Below are 23,280 nucleotides of genomic sequence, written 5' to 3'. Positions count from 1 at the left end.
AGATTTGGGTGGGGCTGACTTCATTGTTGCCCCAGATGATGACCACCCATAGCCAACTGAGCAAATTTGTTATTGGGTAAAATGACAGGAGGTGTTCCTAGAAACAAAATATGTGATGTCCAACCAGCTTGTAACTCTAGAAGTACCAGAGCTTTACTTCGAAGGTAACACACTATGTGTGTATAAAAAAAGACACAAAACAAAGAAAAATGTGCTAACAAATGACACAAATCCTGGTCAATGGAAGGTCTCCAAAGAACAGCATAAGATGAAAAAACGGTGCCGTATAACTGAAAAATGAAAAGATACTAGCAAGGAATGCCAGAGTGAGCAATTTTTATAATTTACTTGATGAAAATAGGGGTGAATGGATGCAGTATTGAAAGCTTGTGTTTTTGTTGATAATACCCTCATTAAGGACTTAGTGGACATGTTAACAGATGACTTTGTGACTGTATTTGCAGTTGAGAGAACACATTGGATGTTCCATGGAAGCTAATCTTGAATCAACAGTTCAACAAAATCGATGTAAAACAAGCTCCAACAATGAACCTTAAAATAGTTGCAACACAAGGACAGGCTGTTTGGCCCAATATGTTGACACTGTAGTATCAATAGCAGGTTGCCTAATGCCACTTTCCTACCTTTTGCAGAAGCTTCTGGGATATTTTCCTTATACATAATGATCCAGTTTCCTTTGTCATTCTCCAACTGAATCTGCCCTCCATCATATTCACAGGCAGCATGTTCCAGATTCTAACTCCTTTCTGGTGCTTTATACAGGTTTATCATAACTGTCTTGCTGTCAAAATCCATGTACCAATGTATAAAGCCCTGATCTTGTGCGCTTTACTAACTCTGTGCTCAACCTGTCCTACTGTCTTCAATGATCTGTGCACACATTCACCCAGGTTCCTTTGCTTCTGCATCTCTTTTAGACTTGCACCCTTTATATTGTCTACCCAACTCTTCTATCAAAATTTATTATTTCATATTTCTCTGCGTTAATTTCCCTTGAAACTTAGCTGCCTTTTCCACTGGCCTGTTTTTCTAAAGTTTAACGTTATCTTCCTTTTGCACTACTTCCAAGCTCCACATCCACAAATTTTGAAATTTTGCTCCATATACAAAATTATTGCTCATTAAAATGGATCAAGAAGAGCAAAAATCCTAAAACTGACCTCTGTGTAATTCTGCTAAAAACCTTTTTCCAACCTGAAAGAATAATGTGAATCATTGCTTATCTGTCACTCAGCTAATTTCATATCCAGGTTGCTGCCGTCTTTTATTCCATGAGTTCTAACTTTGCTCGCAGGATTGCTGTGTAGCATTTTATCCATTGCTTTTCAGAAGCCCATTCCAACAGAGTCACTCAGATAGTGATCCTCCCTGTTACCACAGCATAAGTTTCCAAACTTAGTTGAACATAGGACCGTGGGAACCAGATGGCTTCCATGTCAGGGATTGAAAGGAAGTAGCTAAGAACAATATAGATGCACATTTGTACTTCTATAAAATTAGCTTTGAACTGCTGCTTTAGTTTGGAGTGCTGGCAGTATGACATTGGTATCTACTTGCCCAGGTAGATGCCAGTCTAGAAAAATTAGAACAAATTCAAACTGGCCAAATTCCACCCCAGTAGTCTATTCCTGGTCACCAAAGGGCTGGATGATGTTGATGGTGCTATCAAGCTGCACTTAATGCAGTAACAATCAATTCACTAATGCTGACTTTTTAGTTCCATGGTGTGGTTCCTGGCTTCATTACAGCCTCGCTGCAAACATAGACTGAAGGACTGAACTCTAGTTGAGGTGACACTGACTGCTGTTGACCAAGAATAGCATCAAAGAACCCAAAGAGAAAATTGGAGTTGATGATGGAGGCCAATATTCTCAGTCCCAGATGTCACTCCGGAGGATCCTCTGGTTAGTGCCTCGATCTAAATGTCTTTGGCTGTTTCATCATGGTCAAAAATGGGGATGTTCATTGGTTATACAATGTTCTACATCATTTGTAACTCCTTGGAAACAGTTGGTGCCCATATGTAGCAAGACCCGAATAATATCCAGCCTTGGGCTGATAAATGGCAAGAAACATTTGTACTGTGTAAGTACCAGACAAGAGCCATCTCCAATGAAAGAGAACGTATACATTTTTCTTTGACATTCAATGAATTGCTGTCACTCATTGACTTTTCTTCAATGTATTGGATCTACAAATGACCAATGACACAACTGAATTGTCTGTATAAATATGTAGGTGGCTTCAAGAGCCGCTCAGCTGGCAAGAAGCTTGACGCCATCCACGTTAAAGCAGCCTGCTTGATTAACATCACATCCACCACCTTCAGCATTCACCTCCTTTACCACTAACACTCACTGTACCATTTACAACATAGAATCACAGAATCATCATAGTATGGAAACAGGGCCTTCAGCCTAACAAGTCCACACCAAACCTCAGAGCATCCCACCCAGACCCATCGCCCCATTACCCACCTAATCTACACATCTCTGAACACTGTGGGCAATTTAGCATGGCCAATCCAACTAATATGCACAGCTTTGGACTGTGGGAGGAAACCCACGCAGACACAGGGAGAATGTGCAAAGTCCACACAGACAGTCGCCCAAGGCTGGAATTGAATCCGGGTCCATGGCGCTATGAGGCATCAGTGCTAACCACTGTGCCAACGTGCTGCCCCTCATGCACTGCAGTAACTCAGGAAGGCTTGTCTGATGGTATTTTCCAAAGCTGTGATCTTAATTACCCAGAAGGACAAAAGCAGCTGATGCATGGGAACACCACCACTTGTAGGTTTCCTCCATGCATTGGAAATATATTGCCATTCCTTCACTGTCACTGTGTCAAAATCCTGGAATTCCCTTCCTAATGACATTGAGAATCTACCTATATCTGTCCTTTTTATCATTGTTTATGCAGAAGATGGAGTGGGGAATGATAGGTGGTACTCTCAGGGTGGGGATAGAGTGGAATGCTACATGGATCTAATGGGACATCAACCATTCACTTACTCATAGATTCATACCATGGAAACAGAACCTTTGGTCCAACCAGCCCATGCCAAACATAAACCCAAACCAAACTAGCTCCACCTGCTGCTCCTGGCCCATATCCATCCAAAAATTTCTTATTCGTGTACTTATCTGCCTTTTAAACATTGCAACTATGTCCACATCTGCCAATTCCTTAGGAAATTCATTCCACTCACAAACCTCCCTCTATGTTTAAAAAAAAAATTACCCTTTTTTTAAAAAATGTCTTTTCTCTCATGTCAAAAATATGCCCCCTCATCTAGGGAAAAGACACCTACCATTAACCCTATCTATACCCCTCATGACTTTATAAACCTCCTATGCTCCAGTGGGAAAAAGAATGGTTGTAGCCTATCCAGCTTTTCTTTATAACTCAAACTTTCAAACCTGGGAACATCCTGGGAAATCTCTTCTGAGCCCTCTCTAGCTTAATAATACCCATCCTATAGCAGGGCAATCAGCAGAGGTCTCATTAAATGCCCTGCATATCATGACTTTCCAATTCCTATGCTCAAAGGACTGAATAATGAAGGCAAGCATGCCAAATGCCCTCTTAACCATCTCGTCCATGTCTGATGCAACCTTTAAAGAAATATGTACCTGAACCCTTAGGTCCTTCTGTTCCACAACACTACCCAAGGCCCTACCATCAATTGCATAAGTCTAAACCTGTTGTTCCAAATGCAATATCTCACATTTATGCAGATTGAGCTCCACCTGTCATGTTTCAGCCCATTGACCAATTTAATCCTTTGTAATCTTAGAAAATCTTCACTTTACTGTGCCACCAGTTTTGATGTTGTCTGCAAACTTACTAACTATGACTTCTGTATGCTTATCCAAATTATTTACGTAAGTGACAAACAAGAGGACTCAGAACTAATCACTGGGCACACTGCTGGTCTCAGGGCTCCAGTCTGAAAAGCAGCTTCTCCACCAATATTTTCTGTCTCCTGCCATTAAGCTAATTATGCATCCAATTGGCAAGCTCACCCTGTATACCATGTGACTTAACTTTACTAATTAGTCTACAGTGTAGAACTTTGTCAAACTCTTTGTAATAACTTAGCTGACGGACTTGTAAGCCTACACATACAGGTTTGTTAACGACACCATGATTGCAAACGTCTCTGAAGATTGGTGAAAAAGAGTGCAGTTTCACAGCTGACCTTTGGAGACCTAATATCAGAATTGCACACTGCAGCTCGGGGAACTCACTGATTTCAGAGCTTATCAACTAAGTGTTTGTTTCTTAAGACTTAAATTAAAGTCTGTTTTTCTTATGTAAACCTATAATAGTGGTAGGGTGAGGGTTTTTTTTCTATATGCTTTACTGAGATCTGTCTCTTGATTGAATTTTAAAATAAAAGTATGTATTAAGTTGTCCCATGGCAGAGTTTTGAGCAGTAAGACTGTGCTGTTTCTCAGTTTTTGAGCATAGTGTGTTGTTTGTTTTTAGCTATTTTCTGGATTTTCAGATTGTTAAGGGGGCAGATATGGCTTTTAGAAAAGTGATGTGGCCTCTGTGTTAGATTTGGGACATCAGGGTGAATTTAAACATTCCTGGAGACTTTCTGCAGGAAATGTTTGATTATAAATCCTATTGTTGGATTGCACGGATCACTTGGTGTGACAGAGACAATGAGGAATTTACAGGAGCTGAAGATGTGATGGATGACAGCCTCAGGAAAACTGCAGATGCAGTCAGGTAGATGCTTTATCACTAGGAGAGGTAGGCAAGTGTTCAGGGCTTAGATGGGGTGGAATTTGTTAAATGTGTTCAGGAAAGTTTCCTCGGGCAATATATAGAGGGACTTACTTGGGATGGGGCAAGACAGGTGTCTGAGGTGACAATGGGAGAGCACTTTGGGACCTGTGACAATAGTTGTATTATTTTTACAATAGCTATTGAGAAGGATGAAACTGGTCCACAGGTTCAAGTTCTAAATTGGGCCAAGATGAATTTTGAAGGAATTAGACAGGAGCTTGCAGGTGCTGATTGGAGTAATTTGCAGGGCAAGAGACCTCTGGTAAGTGGGAGGCCTTTAAAAGTGTGATAGCTAGAGCTCAAAATCTATATGTTCCTGTTAGGGTGAATGGCAGAATTGTCAGGAGTAAGGAACCTTGGATGACAAGAGATATTGAGGCTTTGACCAGGAAAAGAGGAGAAGGCATGGAAGAGGCAACTGGGATCAAAGGAATCCCTCGAGGTATATAGAGGATACAGGAAATTATTGAAGAAGGAAATCCAGAAGGCAAAAAGAGGCCAATAGATAGCTTTGGCTGAGAAGGTTAGGGTGAATCCAAAGAGATTCTTTAAGGCCTTAAAGGAAAAAAGGAACAACTAGAGGGAGACTAGGACACCTGGAGGACCAAAGTGGACATGTATGTTGGAACTGCAGGAAATAGGTGAGGTTCTCAATGAATATTTCTCCTCTGTATTTACCGTGGAGAAAGACCTGAAGTCTTGAGAACTTGGGGAAGTGTGGGGGCGATATCTTTGGGACACTCCATATCACAGTAGAGGTGTTGTTCGAATTATTAGAATGTATGAATGATAAATTGCCTAATCTGATGAGATATATCCAAGAACCCTGAAAGATGCCAGAGAAGAAGTTGTGGGGTCCCTGGCTGATATATTCGCATCATCATTAGCCATGGGTGAGGCCTCGGAAGACTGGAGAGCAGTGAATGTTCTGCCCTCATTCTAGAGGTGCTGCAAAGAACAACCTGGGAATTATAAACCTGTAAGCTTAACATCTGTGCTAGGTAAGTTACTTAGGAAGATTCTGACAGAGAAGATATACATGCATCTGGCATGGTTTGAAAGGGAGTGGTCAGCATGGCAGATCATGCCTCACAAATTTGCAGAGTCCTTCGATGAAGTGACCAGGAAGGTTGATGAGGGCAGGATGGTAGACATAGTCTGTATGGATTTCAGTAAGGCCTTTGATAAGGTTCCACATGATAGGCTGCTCTGGAAGGTCAGATCACATGGAAGCCAGGGAGAGCTGGCAATTTGGATACACAATTGGCTTGATGGTAGGAAGCAAAGGGCAAGAGTGGAAGGCTGCTTGTCTCCGTGCTGTCGGACTCTATGACTCTGAGGCAGGCAATACAGGAGTCTCCTGTGGCTATCCCCATCTCAAACAAGTGTGCTGTTCTGGATACTTTATCAGGTGATGACCTCTCAGGGGAAGTAATATCTCGATAACTCCCAGAGCCATGTGCTAAGGACAGTAGGAGATGAGGATAGGACAGATGAGTGCGTGGCTAAGGAGCTGGTATAAGTGGCAAGGGTTTGTATTGTTGGACTGTTGAGATCTCTTCAGGGAAAGGACTGATCTGTATAAGAAGGACAGGTTTCAACTTTTTGAAGTTGGCTGGGGAGGCTATTCACAGATAAAAGGATGTTTGGAAAGTGGGACGCTTCAAAGTTGAGATAACGGGAATACGGAGACAGTGTGTTCCTAATGGTCCAAAGGGAAAGGCTAGTAAGTGTAGGTAATGCTGGATAACTAGAAAAATTGAGGCTCTGGTCAAGAAAGGGAGGAGGCATGTGTCAGATTTAGACAGCTGGGATAAAGTGAATCCCTAGAGGAATACAAGGGCAGTAGGCATACACTTGAGGGAGTCTGGAGGACCTAAAGGGGACATGAGATAACTTTAGCAAATGGTGTTAAGGAGAACCCAAAGAGATTCTACAAATACATTAAGGACAAATGAGTAACGAGACTGTGTGTGTGGATCCACAGGAGGTGTGTGAGACACTAAAGAAATATTTTGCATCAGTATTTAAAGTCTTTGGAGAAGGACATTGAATCTAGAGAACTTGGGGAAATAGTGATGTCTTGGAAAGGTATTCACATTATAGAAGAGAGGTTGCTGGAGTAGATAAATCCCTGGGACCTGAGCAGGTGTATCCCAGAACTTTGTGGGAAGCTAGGGAAGAGACTGCTGAGCCCCTAGCTGAGATATATGTATCATCACCAGTCACAGGTGACGTGCCAGAAGACTAGAAGGTAGCTAATGTGGTACCATTATTTAAGATGATAAGGAAAAGCCAGGAAACTATCGACCGGTGAGCCTGACATCAGTGGTGAGTAAGTTGTTGGAGGGGATTCTGAGGGACGGAATTTTCATGCACTTGGAAAGGCAAGGACTGATTAGGGTTAGTTGGTTTGGCTTTTTACATGATAAATCATGTCTCATTAACTTGCTTTGAGTTTCTTGAAAGGGTGACACAGAAGATTGATGAAAGCAGAGCAGTAGATGTTGTCTATATGAACTTCAGCAAGGAGTTCGATAAGGTTCTGCATGGTAGACTTGTTAACAAGGCTAGATTACATGCAATCCAGGGGAGCTAGCCAATTGCTTGTAAAATTAGCTTGAGGGTAGGAGACGGAGGTGATTGTAAAGGGTTGCTTTTCGGACTGGCGCCAGTGACCAGCAATGTGCTGCAAGAATCACTGCTGGGTCCACTGCTTTTCATCATCCATAGTCCCATCCAAATCATTTATATTAGAGAAATGGCAAGTAAGTTTGTGGATGACTCCACAGTTGTTGGTGTAGTGTACAGTGAAGAAGGTTACCTCTGGGTACAACAAGAGCTTAGTCAGATGGGTCAATGGGTTGAGGTGTGACAGATAGGGTTTAATTTAGATAAATTGAGACATTTTGGTAAGACAAACCAGGGCAGGACTTATATTGTTAATAATAAGGCCTTGGGAGTGTTGCCAAAACAAAAACATCTAGGGATGCAAGTGCATTGTTCCTTAAAAATGGAGTCACAGATGGGCACTGCGGTGGCATTCATTGCCTTCATTGGTCAGTGCATTGAGTATAGATGTTGGAATGTCATGCTGCAGCTGTACAGGACATCTATAGTACTGCATACACCTTCTGGTCTCCTTGCTATAGGAAAATGTTGTAGACTTACTCGCCAAGCCAGTGTGTTTGATTGCAGATGTTTCATCACCCTGCTCAGTAATATCGTCAGTGCGCCCCTGGTGAAGAATTGGTGTTCTGTCCTACTTGTTACTTATACGCTTCAGTTCGCTGGGTTGGTTATCCTCACTTTGATTCTGATTTTCAGCGATTTGTATATCGGATCCAGTTTGATGTGTGTCGTTAAACTGAATCCGATATACAAACCACTGAAAAACAGAACCATAAGTGATGCCTACCAGCCCAGCAAATTGAAGTATAACAAGTGGGACAGAACACCAGGCACACTGATAATGTTGCCTAGCACGGTGGCGAATGTTTGCAATCAAACGCACCAGTTCGGTGAGCAAGACTACAACCTCATCCACAACTCGAGCTACAAATCTGCACAAAAACTTGGAGGAAGGATGTTCTTAAACTTGAAAGTGTTCAGAAAAGATTTGCTGGGATGTTGCTGGGATTCAAAGGTTTGAGCTATAGGACAAGTTGAATAAGTTGGGGCCTTTCGGAAGGGTGACCTTCTCGATGTTTGTCAATCATGAGAGGAGTGTAGAGGGTGAATAACCAAGGTCATTTTCCTAAGTTTTGTATGTTCAAAACTAGAGGGCATAGAATGCAGGCCATTTGGCCCACTGAGTCCACACCAACCCTCCAAGGAGCATCCTACCCCAGCTACCCTATGCCTGTAATCCTACATTTCCCATGGCTAATCCGTTCAGTCTGCACATCCCTGGACAGTACAGGGCAGTTTAGCATGGCCAATCTAACCAGCGCATCTTTTTACTGTGGGAGGAAACTGGAGCACCCAAAGGATTCCCAGACAAACACAGGGAGAATGTGCAAACTTCACACAAATAGTCACCTGAGGGTAGAATCAAACTTGCTCATATAGCCACCATGCTGCGCATATGACAGGCCACTATCTCTGCCTCTTTCAGCTTCTTCAATGAGTGGAGGGTAACGCTCCAGCCAGTATTATGTCCACCAATCACACAAGCTGAGATTTATCCTCGTGCTCTCCTCCTGTCTTCCTTTTTGATGTACAGATGAGTTAGCCATTGGATTTGAGATGACAAATCACTGTTGTCCACACTAGCCCCAATTGTAGCATTCCTGCTTTTTCAGCATGCTGAGACATCTTCACCTTAGTTGCCTTTTGACATCCCTAATATTTTGTGAGGACATCCTGTTTCCTCCCAACCTATCTAGATTGAGCCAGTCATCTCTGTTACATTTATTATCCTTTCACAGACAGCAGCACTATTGTTAGACTACAAATCCAGAAGCACAGGTAATGTTCTGGGGACCTGGGCTCAAATCCTACCATGGAAGATGTTGCAATTTGAACTCAGTAACTGTCTGGAATTAAGTGTAATGATGACAATGTTGATTGCTGGGGAAAAACCCATCTGGTTCACTCCTGTCTTTCAGGGAAGAAAATCTGCCATTCTTACCTGGCCTGTACTGCACTGTAGTGTTCTATGTTCTCACCTGGTCTGGTCTACATGTGAATTCAGAGGCACAGCAATGAAGTTGACTCTTAAATGCCATCTGAACTGGCCCAGCAAGCTATTGCTGCATTGTCTAAAAGATGAAATTAAACTGGACAGACTACCTGGAGCAACATAAGCACTGGAAATGGTAACAGCAACATTGTGTGTTTACCTGCAGCACTTGACTGTAGTGATTCAGGAAGACAGCTTACCACCACCATCTCGAAGACAATAAATGCTGGCTGAGCCATCAGCGCCCATGTCCCATGAGTGAATTAAAATCAAAACAACAATTGCTGATGTGGCTCACAGGTTTTAGTTATAAACCTCAGGAAATCCTCTGACCTCCCATCTCACTTTCACAACAATTTTAGCTAGATATGCAGCTTGGGTTTTAGAACTATTCAAACCACTGCATTTCTAATTATTATCAATGTTAGGCCCCATTAAAAATATACTCATGTTCCTGTATCAAAGATAGCATCTTATCTTTATAGCACATTACTGTTTTATTGGTTAATTTACTAATGGCATTTTCATAGAATCATAGAATCCCTACATTGTGGAATCAAGCCATTCATCCCATCAAGTACACACCGCCCTGCCGAAGAGCCAGAGTTGTCCACTGACACTATTCCTGTAACCCTGCATTTCCTGTGCCTAATCCACATAGCTTGCATGTTCCTGGACACTATGGACAATTTAGCATGAGTCATTCACCTAACATGCACATTTTTTGGACTGTGGGAGGAAACAGAAGAACGCAGGCACTAAGGGAATGTGCAAGCTCCACACTGACATAGGTTTAAGGTGAGAGGGGACAACATTTTCACACAGAGGGTGGTGTGTGTCTAGAACAAACTGCAAGTGGAAGTAGTCGAGATGGGTACAATTACAACAATTAAAAGGCATCTGGGTGGGTAGATTAATAATAGCAGTTTAAAGGAGTATGGGCCAAATGCTGGCACATGGCACTAGATTAGTTGAGGATAGTTGGTTGGGGCAGACAAGCTAGACTGAAGGGTCAGTTTCCATGCTGTATAACTCTATGATTCTGACACGTGGGATTGTGCAAAGAAGCATAAAATTACAAAGAGTTGTTGATAGATTTAGTGGGTGGACAAAGTTATGGAAAATTGTTTTCATTGTAAACAAGCTTCTCAGTTTATCTACTTCAGACCTAAAACGCACAGACACTTCTGAAATAGTTAAAAACGACCAACTATGGAGACATCTTTAAAATAGCTCCTGAAGGTCACCATAAAGGTCAATGGTTACAGTTTTTAGATCTCAAGATTAGAATATATGAGGGTAGAAGTAATGCTTCAACTACTCAAAGTTCTGGTTAACCTACACCTGAAGTCACTGGAAACCGCTCTTTAAACCCACATCTCGGGAAAGTTTCACCTGTAGGATGCGTGCGTTGCCTACTGAGCCAACACTTATTGTACCTAGATAATAAAATGTGGGGCTGGATGAACACAGCAGGCCAAGCAGCATCTCAGGAGCACAAAAGCTGACGTTTCGGGCCTAGACCCTTCATCAGTTCCCATTATCTCTGATACTTATTGTACCTAGTTGCCATTGAGAAGGTTGTGATCTGCTTCCTTTGAAGTACTGCAGTTCATGTGCTATGGGTAGACTGTGCTGTTAGGAATTTTTGACACAACAGCAGTGAAGAAACAGGGATATATTCCAAGTCAGGATGGTGGGTGTCTTAGAGGACAGCTTGAAGATGATGCAGTTCCCATGTCTCAGCTGCCCTTGTCCCTCTACATGGAAGTGGTCCAGGGTTTGGAAGATGCTATTTAAGGATCTTTGAATTTCTGCAGTGCCTCTAATAGATGGAATACACTGCTGCTATCAAGTGTCAGTGGTGGATGGAGTGCAGGTTTGTGGATGTGCTGTCAATCAAAGCAGGCTGCTTTGTCCTGCATAATCTCATACTATTGGAAGGATGTTATTAAGTTGGAGAGGATGCAGAAAAGATTTACAGAGGTATTGCTGGGACTGGAGGGTTTGATCCAAAAAGCGAAGCTGGGATCAGAAGGACCTTGGTATACAAGTCCACTTAAGGTCATGGGACAGTTAGATGAAGACACATAGCATATTTGCCTTTTATTAGCAAAGGTATAAGAATAGGAAGGCGATGTTAGAATGTATAAAATGTTATTTGGGGCAGACCTAGAGTACTGTGCATGGTTCTAGAGTCCACATTGTAGGAGAGATGTGATTGCACCAGAGAGGGTGCAGAGGAAATGACCAGGATGTTGATTGGTCTGGAGGAGATTATTTATGAAGAGACTAGGTTCCCCATGGTAGGCTCATTCAGAAGGTCAGGAGGAATGGGATACAGGGGAACTTAGCTGCTTGGATACAGAATTGGCTGGCCAACAGAAGACAGCGAGTGGTAGTAGAAGGAAAATATTCTGCCTGGAAGTCAGTGGTGAGTGGAGTTCCACAGGGCTCTGTCCTTGGGCCTCTACTGTTTGTAATTTTTATTAATGACTTGGACGAGGGAATTGAAGGATGGGTCAGCAAGTTTGCAGACGACACAAAGGTCGGAGGTGTCGTTGATAGTGTAGAGGGCTGTTGTAGGCTGCAGCGGGACATTGACAGGATGCAGAGATGGGCTGAGAGGTGGCAGATGGAGTTCAACCTGGATAAATGCGAGGTGATGCATTTTGGAAGGTCGAATTTGAAAGCTGAGTACAGGATTAAGGAAAGGATTCTTGGCAGTGTGGAGGAACAGAGGGATCTTGGTGTGCAGATACATAGATCCCTTAAAATGGCCACCCAAGTGGACAGGGTTGTTAAGAAAGCATATGGTGTTTTGGCTTTCATTAACAGGGGGATTGAGTTTAAGAGTCGTGAGATCTTGTTGCAGCTCTATAAAACTTTGGTTAGACCGCACTTGGAATACTGCGTCCAGTTCTGGGCGCCCTATTATAGGAAAGATGTGGATGCTTTGGAGAGGGTTCAGAGGAGGTTTACCAGGATGCTGCCTGGACTGGAGGGCTTATCTGATGAAGAGAGGTTGACTGAGCTCGGTCTGTTTTCATTGGAGAAAAGGAGGAGGAGAGGAGACCTAATTGAGGTATACAAGATAATGAGAGGCATAGATAGAGTTGATAGCCAGAGACTATTTCCCAGGGCAGAAATGGCTAGCACGAGGGGTCATAGTTTTAAGCTGGTTGGTGGAAAGTATAGAGGGGATGTCAGAGGCAGGTTCTTTACGCAGAGAGTTGTGAGAGCATGGAATGCGTTGCCAGCAGCAGTTGTGGAAGCAAGGTCATTGGGGTCATTTAAGAGCCTGCTGGACATGTATATGGTCACAGAAATTTGAGGGTGCATACATGAGGATCAATGGTTGGCACAACATTGTGGGCTGAAGGGCCTGTTCTGTGCTGTACTGTTCTATGTTCTATGTTCTAGATATATTGGGGTTGTTTTTCTTGGAGCAGAGGAGTTTAAAGAAAGATATGATTGAGGTACATGAAATATTGGAGGCACTGACAGGAAAAACTTATCCCTTTGATGGAATCACCAGTGTGTGGAGCTTAAATTTCAGGGGGTTTAGATGAGATGAGAGGAAAAATGTTTTCACCCAGAGGGTGTAGGAATCTAGAACTCATTCCCGCTAAAGAATGCAAAGCTAGGAGCCCTCATATTGTTTACGAAGCAAGTTAGCTGTACACTTGCAATGTCAAGACACATAACTGCTAGAAAATGGAATTAAAATTGTAAGGTGGTTGTTTTTGACCGGTACCGACCTGATGGCCAAAGGGCCTTTTCTCGGTGCAGTAGACTTCTAATACACTATGATTTGATAAACTTCTGACCTTATGATGGATAGAAGGTCATTGATGAAGCAGCTTAAGATGGTTGGGCCTAGGAACTCCTGCAGGGATGCCCTGGAGCTGCTATGATTGACCTCTAACAACCATAACCATCTTCCTATGTGCCAAGTATCATTCCAACCAGATGAAATGTTTTCCCTTGATTTTCACTAGCCCTGGTTTTGCTAGATCTCCTTGATGTCACACTTCATTAAATGAGGCTTTGATGTCAAGAGCATTCACTCTAATCTCACCTCTGGAACTCAGCTGTTCTGTCCATGTTTGAACCAAGGCTGTAATGAGGTCAGGAGTTGTGGCCCTGGCAGAACCCAAACCGGCATTGCTGAGCAGGTGCTGCCTTGATAGCTCTTTTAATGACACCTTCACTTTACCAATGATCACGAGTAGACTGATGAGGTGCTAATTGGCTGGGTTGAATTTGTCCTGCTTTTTGTATACAGAGTATACCTGGGCTCATAGGCCTTGCAGGATTTTGTGTGCTTTGGTGTTTGTCCATGAAAAAAAATTCTTACTAAATTGATGTTCCTGATGTTGAGGGAAATCTGAAGCTAACTATTGCAAATCATAATTCATGGAAGAAGAAGATTGGTTAATGTTGCAAGTGGTTCAGAAACCAAGAGAAGTGGCAAAATGCCAGACATTAAAGACTGTTACATCAACTCAAAGTAATTTCTAAGGTATAGTGAGATAGTAAGGTTAAAGAAAATATAAATATTCAAAGTTTTTAAAAGCACCTAAAAACTGCAAGACAAGATCTTGGTAGAAAATTACAGCATGATTGCTGGTCTGAAAAATAGGCTAGTTATCCAGGCGTGCTCCTCAACAGATCGTTCCCCCTCTAACTTTTTCCATTGTTGTGTTCAGGCAGAAGGTTTAGACCTGAACTGTGAAATTCCCTTAGTACCATCTCTCCCATCCCCAATCCAATCCATCCTCACCTCCCTCTCCCTTCCATTTCATCCTGATGTCTGCTTTAAAAACACTGGGAGTCTTGGTCAGATTGAAGCTTACTGGGTCTATGTTCAGAGCAGAAAGCTGAGAATTGCACTCAGAGCAAGACAATCAGAGTTCCTAACAGTCCATGAAATCACTGCTAGAGCCCTGAGGGGAAGAAGGGAGTATGAATGGTTAGTCACAGCAAGGAAACTACTTTCTGTAGTACACAGATACTCCAAAGGGGATATCTGGAACACTGTCCTACTACACACTTTTCCCTACAAAGCATAAGTTTGGACAGATTTATGTTGTGAGGGATGTAGAAGAAAGGCAGATGAGACTGCAGTTATTGTATGAATTAACCAGGATGCGATGGATATTAGAACAACTTGGATGGTTGAATCTGTCTACTTCTTCCTGTGATTGACTCCTTTCCTTTAATAGAATCCCAACAGTGTAGAAACAAGCCATTTGGCTCAATTAAGTTCATAGAATCATAGAATCCCTACAGTGTGGAAACAGGCCGTTCAGCCCAACAAGTCCACACCGAACCTTGGAGCATCCCATCCAGACCCATCCCCTATAACTCACTTAATCTACACATTCCTTGACACTACAGGCAATTTAGCATGGCCAATTCACCTTACCTGCGCATCTTTGGACTGTGGGAGAAAATCCGAGCACCCAGAGGAAACCCACATAGACACGGGGAGAATGTGCAAATTCCACACAGACAGTCAACTGAGACTAGAATTGAACCTGGGTCCCTGGTGCTGTGAGGCAGCAGTGTTAACTACTGAGCCACCATTCTGCCCCTTCTGTTGCTTGATAAATATTAGTTAGGGATATGGGTGAGAAACAGGTACGTGGAGTTGTGATAAAGAGCAGCTGTGATCACTCAGATGGTGGACTAAGTTTGAGGGTCAAAGCTGCCTTTGGTCTTACAACCGTAGAGAAACCTGCATTGTTAGCACTGACTTGTACTGCTCAAGATTAAAGGAAGTATACGTGAACAGTGTTCATGTGAGAACTGTTTTGTGGTTTGGATAGTGTAATTGGCAGAGGATGTTGGTAAAGAGGAGCTTGTTAAGCAGAAATGGTATCTGCAGTAGAAATGTCAGAAGGTGATTAAATGTAGAGGCTATGGAATGGGATCCTATTGTCACTGAATTGCGTGTAATCTGGCTATTTTGTGGCTTCTCCCTCTACAGCATTGGTGCTGTACCCCTCCCTCATTTGCAACTGGAAAGATTTTTCAATTTTCCTTCCAATTTCCACCCTGCCCTCTCCTTCACCTAGTGCATCTCTGACTTCTCCGTTCCCTTCCTCGACATCTGTTTCCATTACGGTGACAGACTGGCCACCAATATCTATGACAATCTGTTTATAAATATTATACTTATTATAAATTTGGTGGATTGGCCATGCTAAATTGTCCATAGTGCCCAGGGATTTGTAGGGTAGGTAGACTAGCCATCGGATATGCAGGGTTACAGGGATAAAGTAGGGGATCGTTCTGCTCTTCAGAGGGTTGGTGTGGACTCGATGGGCTAAATGATCTGTTTCTGCACTGTACAGATTCCGCAAACCCACTATCTCCCATAGTTGCTGTGACTATGCATGCTGACACTCTACTTCTTGTAAGGTCACATCCCGTTCTCGAAGTTTGAGTCTTTGTTGCATCTATTCTGATTATGCCGTCTTTCTGTTCACCTTTTTCCTCAACAAAGTCCACTGTGTGGACAGGACCCTTAGCCATATTTGACCAATCTCTTGTACTTCTGCCCTCACCCTCTCCTTCCCACAACACTGATGGAGTCCCTGTGGTCCTTATTTTCCACTCCACCAGCACCCACATCTATCGGATCATTAGCCCCCACTTTCTGCCACCTTTAGTAGGATGTCATACCAGACACATCCCTCTTTCCTCCCTTGTCAGCATTCAAAGGGACCATTCCCTTTGAAGCACCTTGGTCCACTCCTCCACCACTCCCAACACCTCCCCATAGTAGCTTCTCATTGCAAACAAGAAAGTGTAACACTTGCCCATTTACCTCCTTCCTCACTATCCAAGGCCCCAGACACACAGATGAAGCAGCAATTTACTAGCACTTCACTCAATCTAGAGATAGTAGGAACTGCCAGTGCTGGAGTCTGAGATAACAAGGCATGGAGCTAGATGAACACAGCAGGCCTGGTAGCATCAGAGGATCAGGAAAGCTGACGTTTCGGGTCAGGACCCTTCTTCACCGGGCGGCCCGGTAGCTCAGTGGTTAGCACCGCAGCCTCACAGCGCCAGGGACCCGGGTTCGATTCCAGCCTCGGGTAACTGTCTGTGTGGAGTTTGCACGTTCTCCCCGTGTCTGCGTGGGTTTCCTCCGGGTGCTCCCGTTTCCTCCCACAGTCCAAAGATGTACGGGCTTGGTGGATTGGCCATGCTAAATTGCCCAAAGTGTTCACGGGCCTGTGGCTTATAGGGGGATGGGTCTGGGTGAGATGCTGCAACGGGCGGTGTGGGCTTGTTGGGCCGAAGGGCCTGTTTCCACACTGTAGGGAATCTAATCTAATCATTCAGAAATGAGGGAGGGGAAGGGGGCTCAAATAAATAGAGGTGAGGTGATGATAGAAGGTGGATAGAGGAGCAGATAAGACAAAAGGTGTGGCCATGGGTACCCATATGGGCCCAAGGTATGCCTTCCTCTTTGTAGGATACGTGGAACAGTCCCTCTTCAGCTACACTGGCACCATTCCCTACCTCTTCCTCCGTTAAATTGATGACTGTATTGGCACCGCCTCATGCTCCTATGAGGAACTCATAGGAGTAGTTCATCCATTTTACTAACACCTTCCACCCCAACCTTAAGTTCACCTGGACCATCTCTGGTACCTCTCGCTCCTTCCTGGACCTCTCTGTCTCCATCTCTGGTAACCACCTGGAAACTGATATCTATTTCAAGCCCACTGACTCCCACTGCTACCTAGCATACACCTCCTCTCAACCAACTTCCTGCAAGAATGCTATCTGTTTCCAATTCCCTGTTCCCAATCCCAGATGTCCTTGTTTTTCAAGGACTGCAATTTCCCCTCCACAGTGGCCGAAAACACCCTCGACCATGTCTCTTGCATTTCCCGCACCTGAACCCTTACATCCACGCCCTGCAGTAACAACAAAGACAGAACTCCCGGTGTAGAGCTGGATGAACACAGCAGGCCAAGCAGCATCAGAGGAGCAGGAAAGCTGACGCCTCGGGTCGAGACCCTTCTTCACACTCTCCCTAACAGGAACATATTCTGAAGAAGGGTCTCAACCCGAAACATCAGCTTTCCTGTTTCTCTGATGCTGCTTGGTCTGCTGTGTTCATCCAGCTGTACACTGTGTTATCTCAGATTCTCCAGCATCAGCAGTTCCTACTATCTCAAAGACACAACTCCCCTTGTCCTCACATATCACCCCATCAACCTCCCTATTCAACGCATAATTCTCTGCCACTTCTGCCACCTCCAATCTGACGCCACTACCAAGAATATATTTCCTTCCCCACCATTACTTGCCTTCCGGAGGGACCACTCTCTCCGCGATACCCTCGTCCACTCCACACTCCCCACTAGCTCCACCACTCTTCCCTGCAGCCACAGGAGGTGTTACACCTGCCTCTACATCTTCCCCCACCTCACTCCAGTCCCAGGCCCCGAGAAAACCTTCCACATGAAAAATATGTTCACCTGCACATCCGCTGTTCGCAATGTGGACCCCTGTACATCGGGGAGACCAAGCAGAGGCTTGGAGTCCGCTTTGTGGAGCACCTATGCTCGGTTCGTGACCAACGCCAACGGCAACACCACCCAGTCATGCAGGACTTCAACTCCCCCTCCCACTCCCTGGACGACATGTCCATCCAGGGCCGCCTCCAGTGTCACAATGATGCCACCCGAAAACTGGAGGAACAGCACCTCATATTCCGCCTCGGAACCCTACAACACAGTTGTCTCAATGTGGACTTTACAAACTTCAAAATCTCCTCATCCCAAGACCAGCACCACCCACCCATCCCTGCTTCCTTAACCTGTCCGTCTTCCTTCCCACCTATCCACCGCTCACTCCTCACTGACCAACCCCCATCCCAACTTCCTACCTACACACACCTTTACTAGTTTCATCCCCACCTCCTTGACCTGTCCATCAACTCTCCACCTATCTGCTCCACTATCCACCTTCTATCATCACCTCCCCCTCTCTGTCTTTACTTCTGAGCCCCCTTCCCCTCTCCCATTTCTGAATAAGGGTCCAGACCCGAAACATCAGCTTTCCTGTTCCTTTGATGCTGCCTGGCCTGCTGTGTTCATCCAGCTCCACACCTTGTTATCTTCACTCAACCTCATCTACTGCACTTACTGCTTACAATGGGAAAAGCAGTTTGGGTGGCTCCTTTGCTGAATGCCTACGTTTTTTCCATAAAAATGATGCTGAGCTTCCAGTTGCCTACCAGCACCCTGGGCAACATCTATGTCGTGGGCTTGCTGTGGTGTTCATGCAAGCCTCAGCGCAAGTTTGAAGAACAATATCTCATGTCGCACTTAGGAACCCTGCAGCCTCTAGAACACAACACAGAGTTCAGTAACTTTTGATCCTGATTATGTCCTGTGTTTTTACCCAACCTTGCTCCCTGGTCCTGTCATGATGTGGCTTGTTTTCAACACAGCTTACCCTTTCTCTCCTATACTTAGCCCTCATTACCATTTATTCATCTTCTCTTCTGTCCTGGCTTTCTATGAATAACATCCTGTGTGCTTATCCTTTCATATTTTCTGTCTCTGGGCTCTGTCTCCTCCTATCCACTCATCTCTCCGCCTCAATCCCATATTCAGCATAAATACCACTTTTTCCTAGCTGCTGTCAGTTCTAATGAGGAATCATTGGACTCAGAACATTAATTCTGCTTTCTCCCCAATAATGCTGCCAGAGCTGCTGAGTTTCACCAGCAATTTTGTCTTTGTTTCTTCTTAGCATCTCAAGCATTTGCAGTTCTTTGACAATACAGTGTGGACCTGGAGGAACACAGCTTTTTCTGAAGAAGGGTCCCGACCGAAACATCAACTTTCCGGCTCCTCTGATGGTGCCTGGCCTGCTGTGTTCCTTCACCTCCGCACTGTGTTGTCTCTGACTCCAGCATCTACAGTTCTTTGTCTTGTTCATCATCTAGCATAAATTGTTTAAGGTTGTGATGAAAATGATCAGCCTGAAATGTTAATTCTGTTTTTTTGCCTCCAGTATTGGAGCGAATAGGAAAAGATGGAGCCCAGAGAGAGTGATATGAAAACAGTAAACACAAGATGTTACGCGATCCAGAAGGTGTAACATTTGCCCATTTATTGCCTCCCTCCTCACTATCTAAGGCCCCAGACACACCTTCCGGATGAACTAGAGGTTTACCTTCACTTCACTCAATCTAGTTGAGTCCCAGAGATTGCAGTGCCCCCAAGAGCAAAAATGAGATGCTGTTCTTCAAACTTGTGCTGAGGCTGACATGAACATTGCAGCAAGCCCTTGTTGAATTAGTTTCTCCAATATTTTCTGTTTGTATTTTCAGACTTAGACCAAAGGCATGATAGTGCAGAGGTTCTGCAGTGTGCAGTTCATTGGCAAGAAATACATAAGTGATGATTAAGATAAAATGTCACAAAACTCTAGTGTTTTCCTATAAACTCTGCTATTTTCTCTTTCAAATTTGGTATTTTGTTAGACATCATATTGGATGTGTAATTTCATTCTGACATCCACCATAAGATGGCAGACCTGTTATGATTGCCATTTAAAGATCTTGTATCTTTTTCTTAACTCATTGTTGAGCTTTGAGTGTTGCTGACTGACATAGCCTTTATTGCCCATCCCTAATTCCCAAGAAGGTATTTCAAAGTCAACCATAGGTTTTGAGTCACATGTAGGTTACACCATGAGGATGGCAGATTTCCTTCCTTAAAAGGACATAAATGAACCAGAATGTTGTAACTTCCTAAGCTAACTACTTACTCCATATTTTTATTGAATTCAAATTTCAAATTTAGATAATTCGTTTGAACCCAAGTCTCCAGAACTTTAGCCTGGGGTTCTGGATTACTATCCTGCAATGTTACCACTACACCAACACCTCCCCAAACTGTACTGACTCTTCCTCAATTGAACATTCAGTGGTGAAACATTATCCATTGAGGAAAGCTTGAATAGTGGATGAAAGCATGAAGTCAGAAATCCGTTGAATTGGTTTTTGTAGTCAAATAAGTGGAGCTTGTGTTCTCACAAGTGGACTGAGCAGAACAGCTCCTGGGAATGAACGAAGGCCTTTTGTTTTCACTTTTACAGCACTGCGCGTTGTGGCTGTACATAGCCTGGATCAGTTCAGCATCCCTTTCACTTCCACTACACCGTACGTTGTGGTTGCAGATAATCTGATTCAGTCCAGCAGCCCTGAATACTTACCTCTGTCTCCCTTTAGGTATTCAGATAATTCCCCTGACATCTCTGCACAAATGGTTGCTCACAGCATAACTTTTATACAGTTGTAAACATAAAAATGGCTGCATTTCTGAACAGTTGAATCTTGCTTTCTGTATTAGATATTGGATTATCCCATGTGTGGAGTACAGATCCTTTCTGTTTGTAGGACTTCTTGTTCCCATTTAAAGACAGATTGACTTTTTTAAGTGCATTTCTATAAAGTATATGTTATAACTATAGATTTGTGTCCTTCTCCTAAACTCAACCTGCCATAAACTTCAGGTTATCCAAATCTCTGCCTCTGTCTTAATTTACACCAAATGCCTTTCACCCATCATATTATTGACCTACAGGTGATCCTGGTTAAACAAATTCTTGATTAAAAATTGTTATCCTTGTTTTCAAATCCTTCTATGGGCTCACCCTTCCCTATCACTGTAATCTTCTGCGACCATATAACCCTCAGATGTAGCTGCGTTCCTCTCATTCTGGTCCATTGTTCCCTGAAGGTGACAACGCAGGTCAATAGGGTGGTCAAAAAGGCATATGGCATGCTTTCCTTCATTGGGCGGGGTAATGAGTACAAGAGTTGGCAGGTCATGTTGCAGTTGTATAGGACTTTGGTTCGGCCACATTTGGAGTACTGTGTGCAGTTCTGGTCGCCACATTACCAAAAGGATGTGGATGCTTTGGAGAGGGTGCAGAGGAGGTTCACCAGGATGTTGCCTGGTATGGAGGGTGCTAGCTAGGAGGAAAAGCTCCTGTGTGTCCTAGATAAGTATGTACCTGTCAGGCAGGGAGGAAGCTGTAGAGTGTGGGAGCCGTGGTTTACAAAGGAGGTGGAATCTCTGGTCAAGAGGAAGAAGAAGGCTTATGTTAGGATGAGATGTGAAAGCTCAGTTAGGGCACTTGAGGGTTACGAGGTAGCCAGGAAAGACTTAAAGAGAGAGCTCAGAAGAGCCAGGAGGAGACATGAGAAGTTGTTGGCGGATAGGATCAGGGTAAACCCTAAGGCTTTCTATAGGTATTTAAGGAATAAAAGAATGACGAAAGTAAGATGAGGGCCAATCAAGGGTAGTAGTGGTAAGTTGTGTGTGGAGTCAAATGAGATAGGGGAAGCGCTAAATGAATATTTTTCAACAGTATTCACTCTAGAAAACGACAATGTTGTCGAGGAGAATACTGAGATACTGGCTACTAGACTAGGTGGGATTGAGCTTCACAAGGAAAGAGGTATTAGAAACCCTATGGAGGGTGAAGATAGATAAGTCCCGTGGGCCGGATGGGATTTATTCTCAGATCCTCTGGGAAGCCAGGAAGGAGATTGCTGAGCCTTTGGCATTGATCTTTAAGTCGTCATTGTCTACAGGAATAGTGCCAGATGACTGGAGGATAGCAAATGTGGTTCCCCTGTTCAAGAAGGGGAGTAGTGACAACCCTGGTAATTATAGACCAGTGAGGCTTACCTCAGTTGTTGGTAAAGTGTTGGAAAAGGTTATAAGGGATAGGATTTATAATCATCTAAAAAAGAATAAATTGATTAGGGGTAGTCAGCACGGTTTTGTGAAGGGAAGGTCGTGCCTCACAAACCTTATTGAGAAGGTGACCAAACAGGTAGATGCGAGTAAACCGGTTGATGTGGTGTATATGGATTTCAGCAAGGCGTTCGATAAGGTTCCCCACAGTAGGCTATTGTACAAAATGCGGAGGAATGGAATTGTGGGAGATATAGCAGTTTGGATTGGAAATTGGCTTGCTGAAAGAAGACAGAAGGTGGTAGTTGATGGGAAATGTTCATCCTGGAGACCAGTTACTAGTGGTGTACCGCAAGGATCGGTGTTGGGTCCACTGCTGTTTGTCATTTTTATAAATGACCTGGATGAGGGCATAGAAGGATGGGTTAGTAAATTTGCAGATGACACTAAGGTCGGTGGAGTTGTGGATAGTGACGAAGGATGCTGTAGGTTGTAGAGAGACATAGATAAGCTGCAGAGCTGGGCTGAGAGGTGGCAAATGGAGTTTAATGCAGACAAGTGTGAGGTGATGCACTTTGGTAGGAGTAACCAGAAGGCAAAGTACAGGGCTAATGGTAAGGTTCTTAGCAGTGTAGATGAGCAGAGAGATCTCGGTGTCCATGTACACAGATCCTTGAAAGTTTCCACCCAGGTTGACAGGGCTGTTAAGAAGGCTGTCAGAGAGTATTAAGGGAATGGAACGCTTTGCCTGCAACAGTAGTAGATTTGCCAACTTTAGGTACATTTAAGTCGTCATTGGACAAGCATATGGACGTACATGGAATAGTGTAGGTTAGATGGGCTTGAGATCGGCACGACAGGTCGGCACAACATCGAGAGCCGAAGAGCCTGTACTGTGCTTTAATGTTCTATGTTCTAACAGGTTAGGATTATTTTCATTGGAAAGACGGAGATTGAGGGGGGACCTGATTGAGGTCTACAAAATCATGAGGGGTATAGACAGGGTGGATAGCAAAAAGT

The 23,280-nt window shown here is 43.8% G+C and overlaps 1 protein-coding gene across 3 annotated transcripts in view; it reads left to right on the top strand.

Annotated features, from left to right (window-relative positions):
• The window catches only part of psen1 (presenilin 1), a 165,425-nt gene that overhangs the window by 102,233 nt on the left and 39,912 nt on the right, over positions 1 to 23,280 (top strand). Inside the window, exon 2 of one of the 3 annotated variants that reach the window (XM_048537289.2) lies at positions 9,435 to 9,644. The exons of the other annotated variants lie outside the window; for them this stretch is intronic. Within the exon in view, the coding sequence (XP_048393246.1) occupies positions 9,595 to 9,644 (50 nt within the window). The 5' untranslated portion in view covers positions 9,435 to 9,594. The remainder of the gene's footprint in view (positions 1 to 9,434; positions 9,645 to 23,280) is intronic. 3 annotated transcript variants of the gene reach the window in all.

Source organism: Stegostoma tigrinum, chromosome 10 (genome assembly GCF_030684315.1).
Source record: "Stegostoma tigrinum isolate sSteTig4 chromosome 10, sSteTig4.hap1, whole genome shotgun sequence".
NCBI classification, from domain to species: Eukaryota; Metazoa; Chordata; class Chondrichthyes; order Orectolobiformes; family Stegostomatidae; genus Stegostoma; species Stegostoma tigrinum.
The sequence above is the reverse complement of the archived record's forward strand: the minus strand, read 5'-3'. Positions and strand labels throughout refer to the sequence as shown.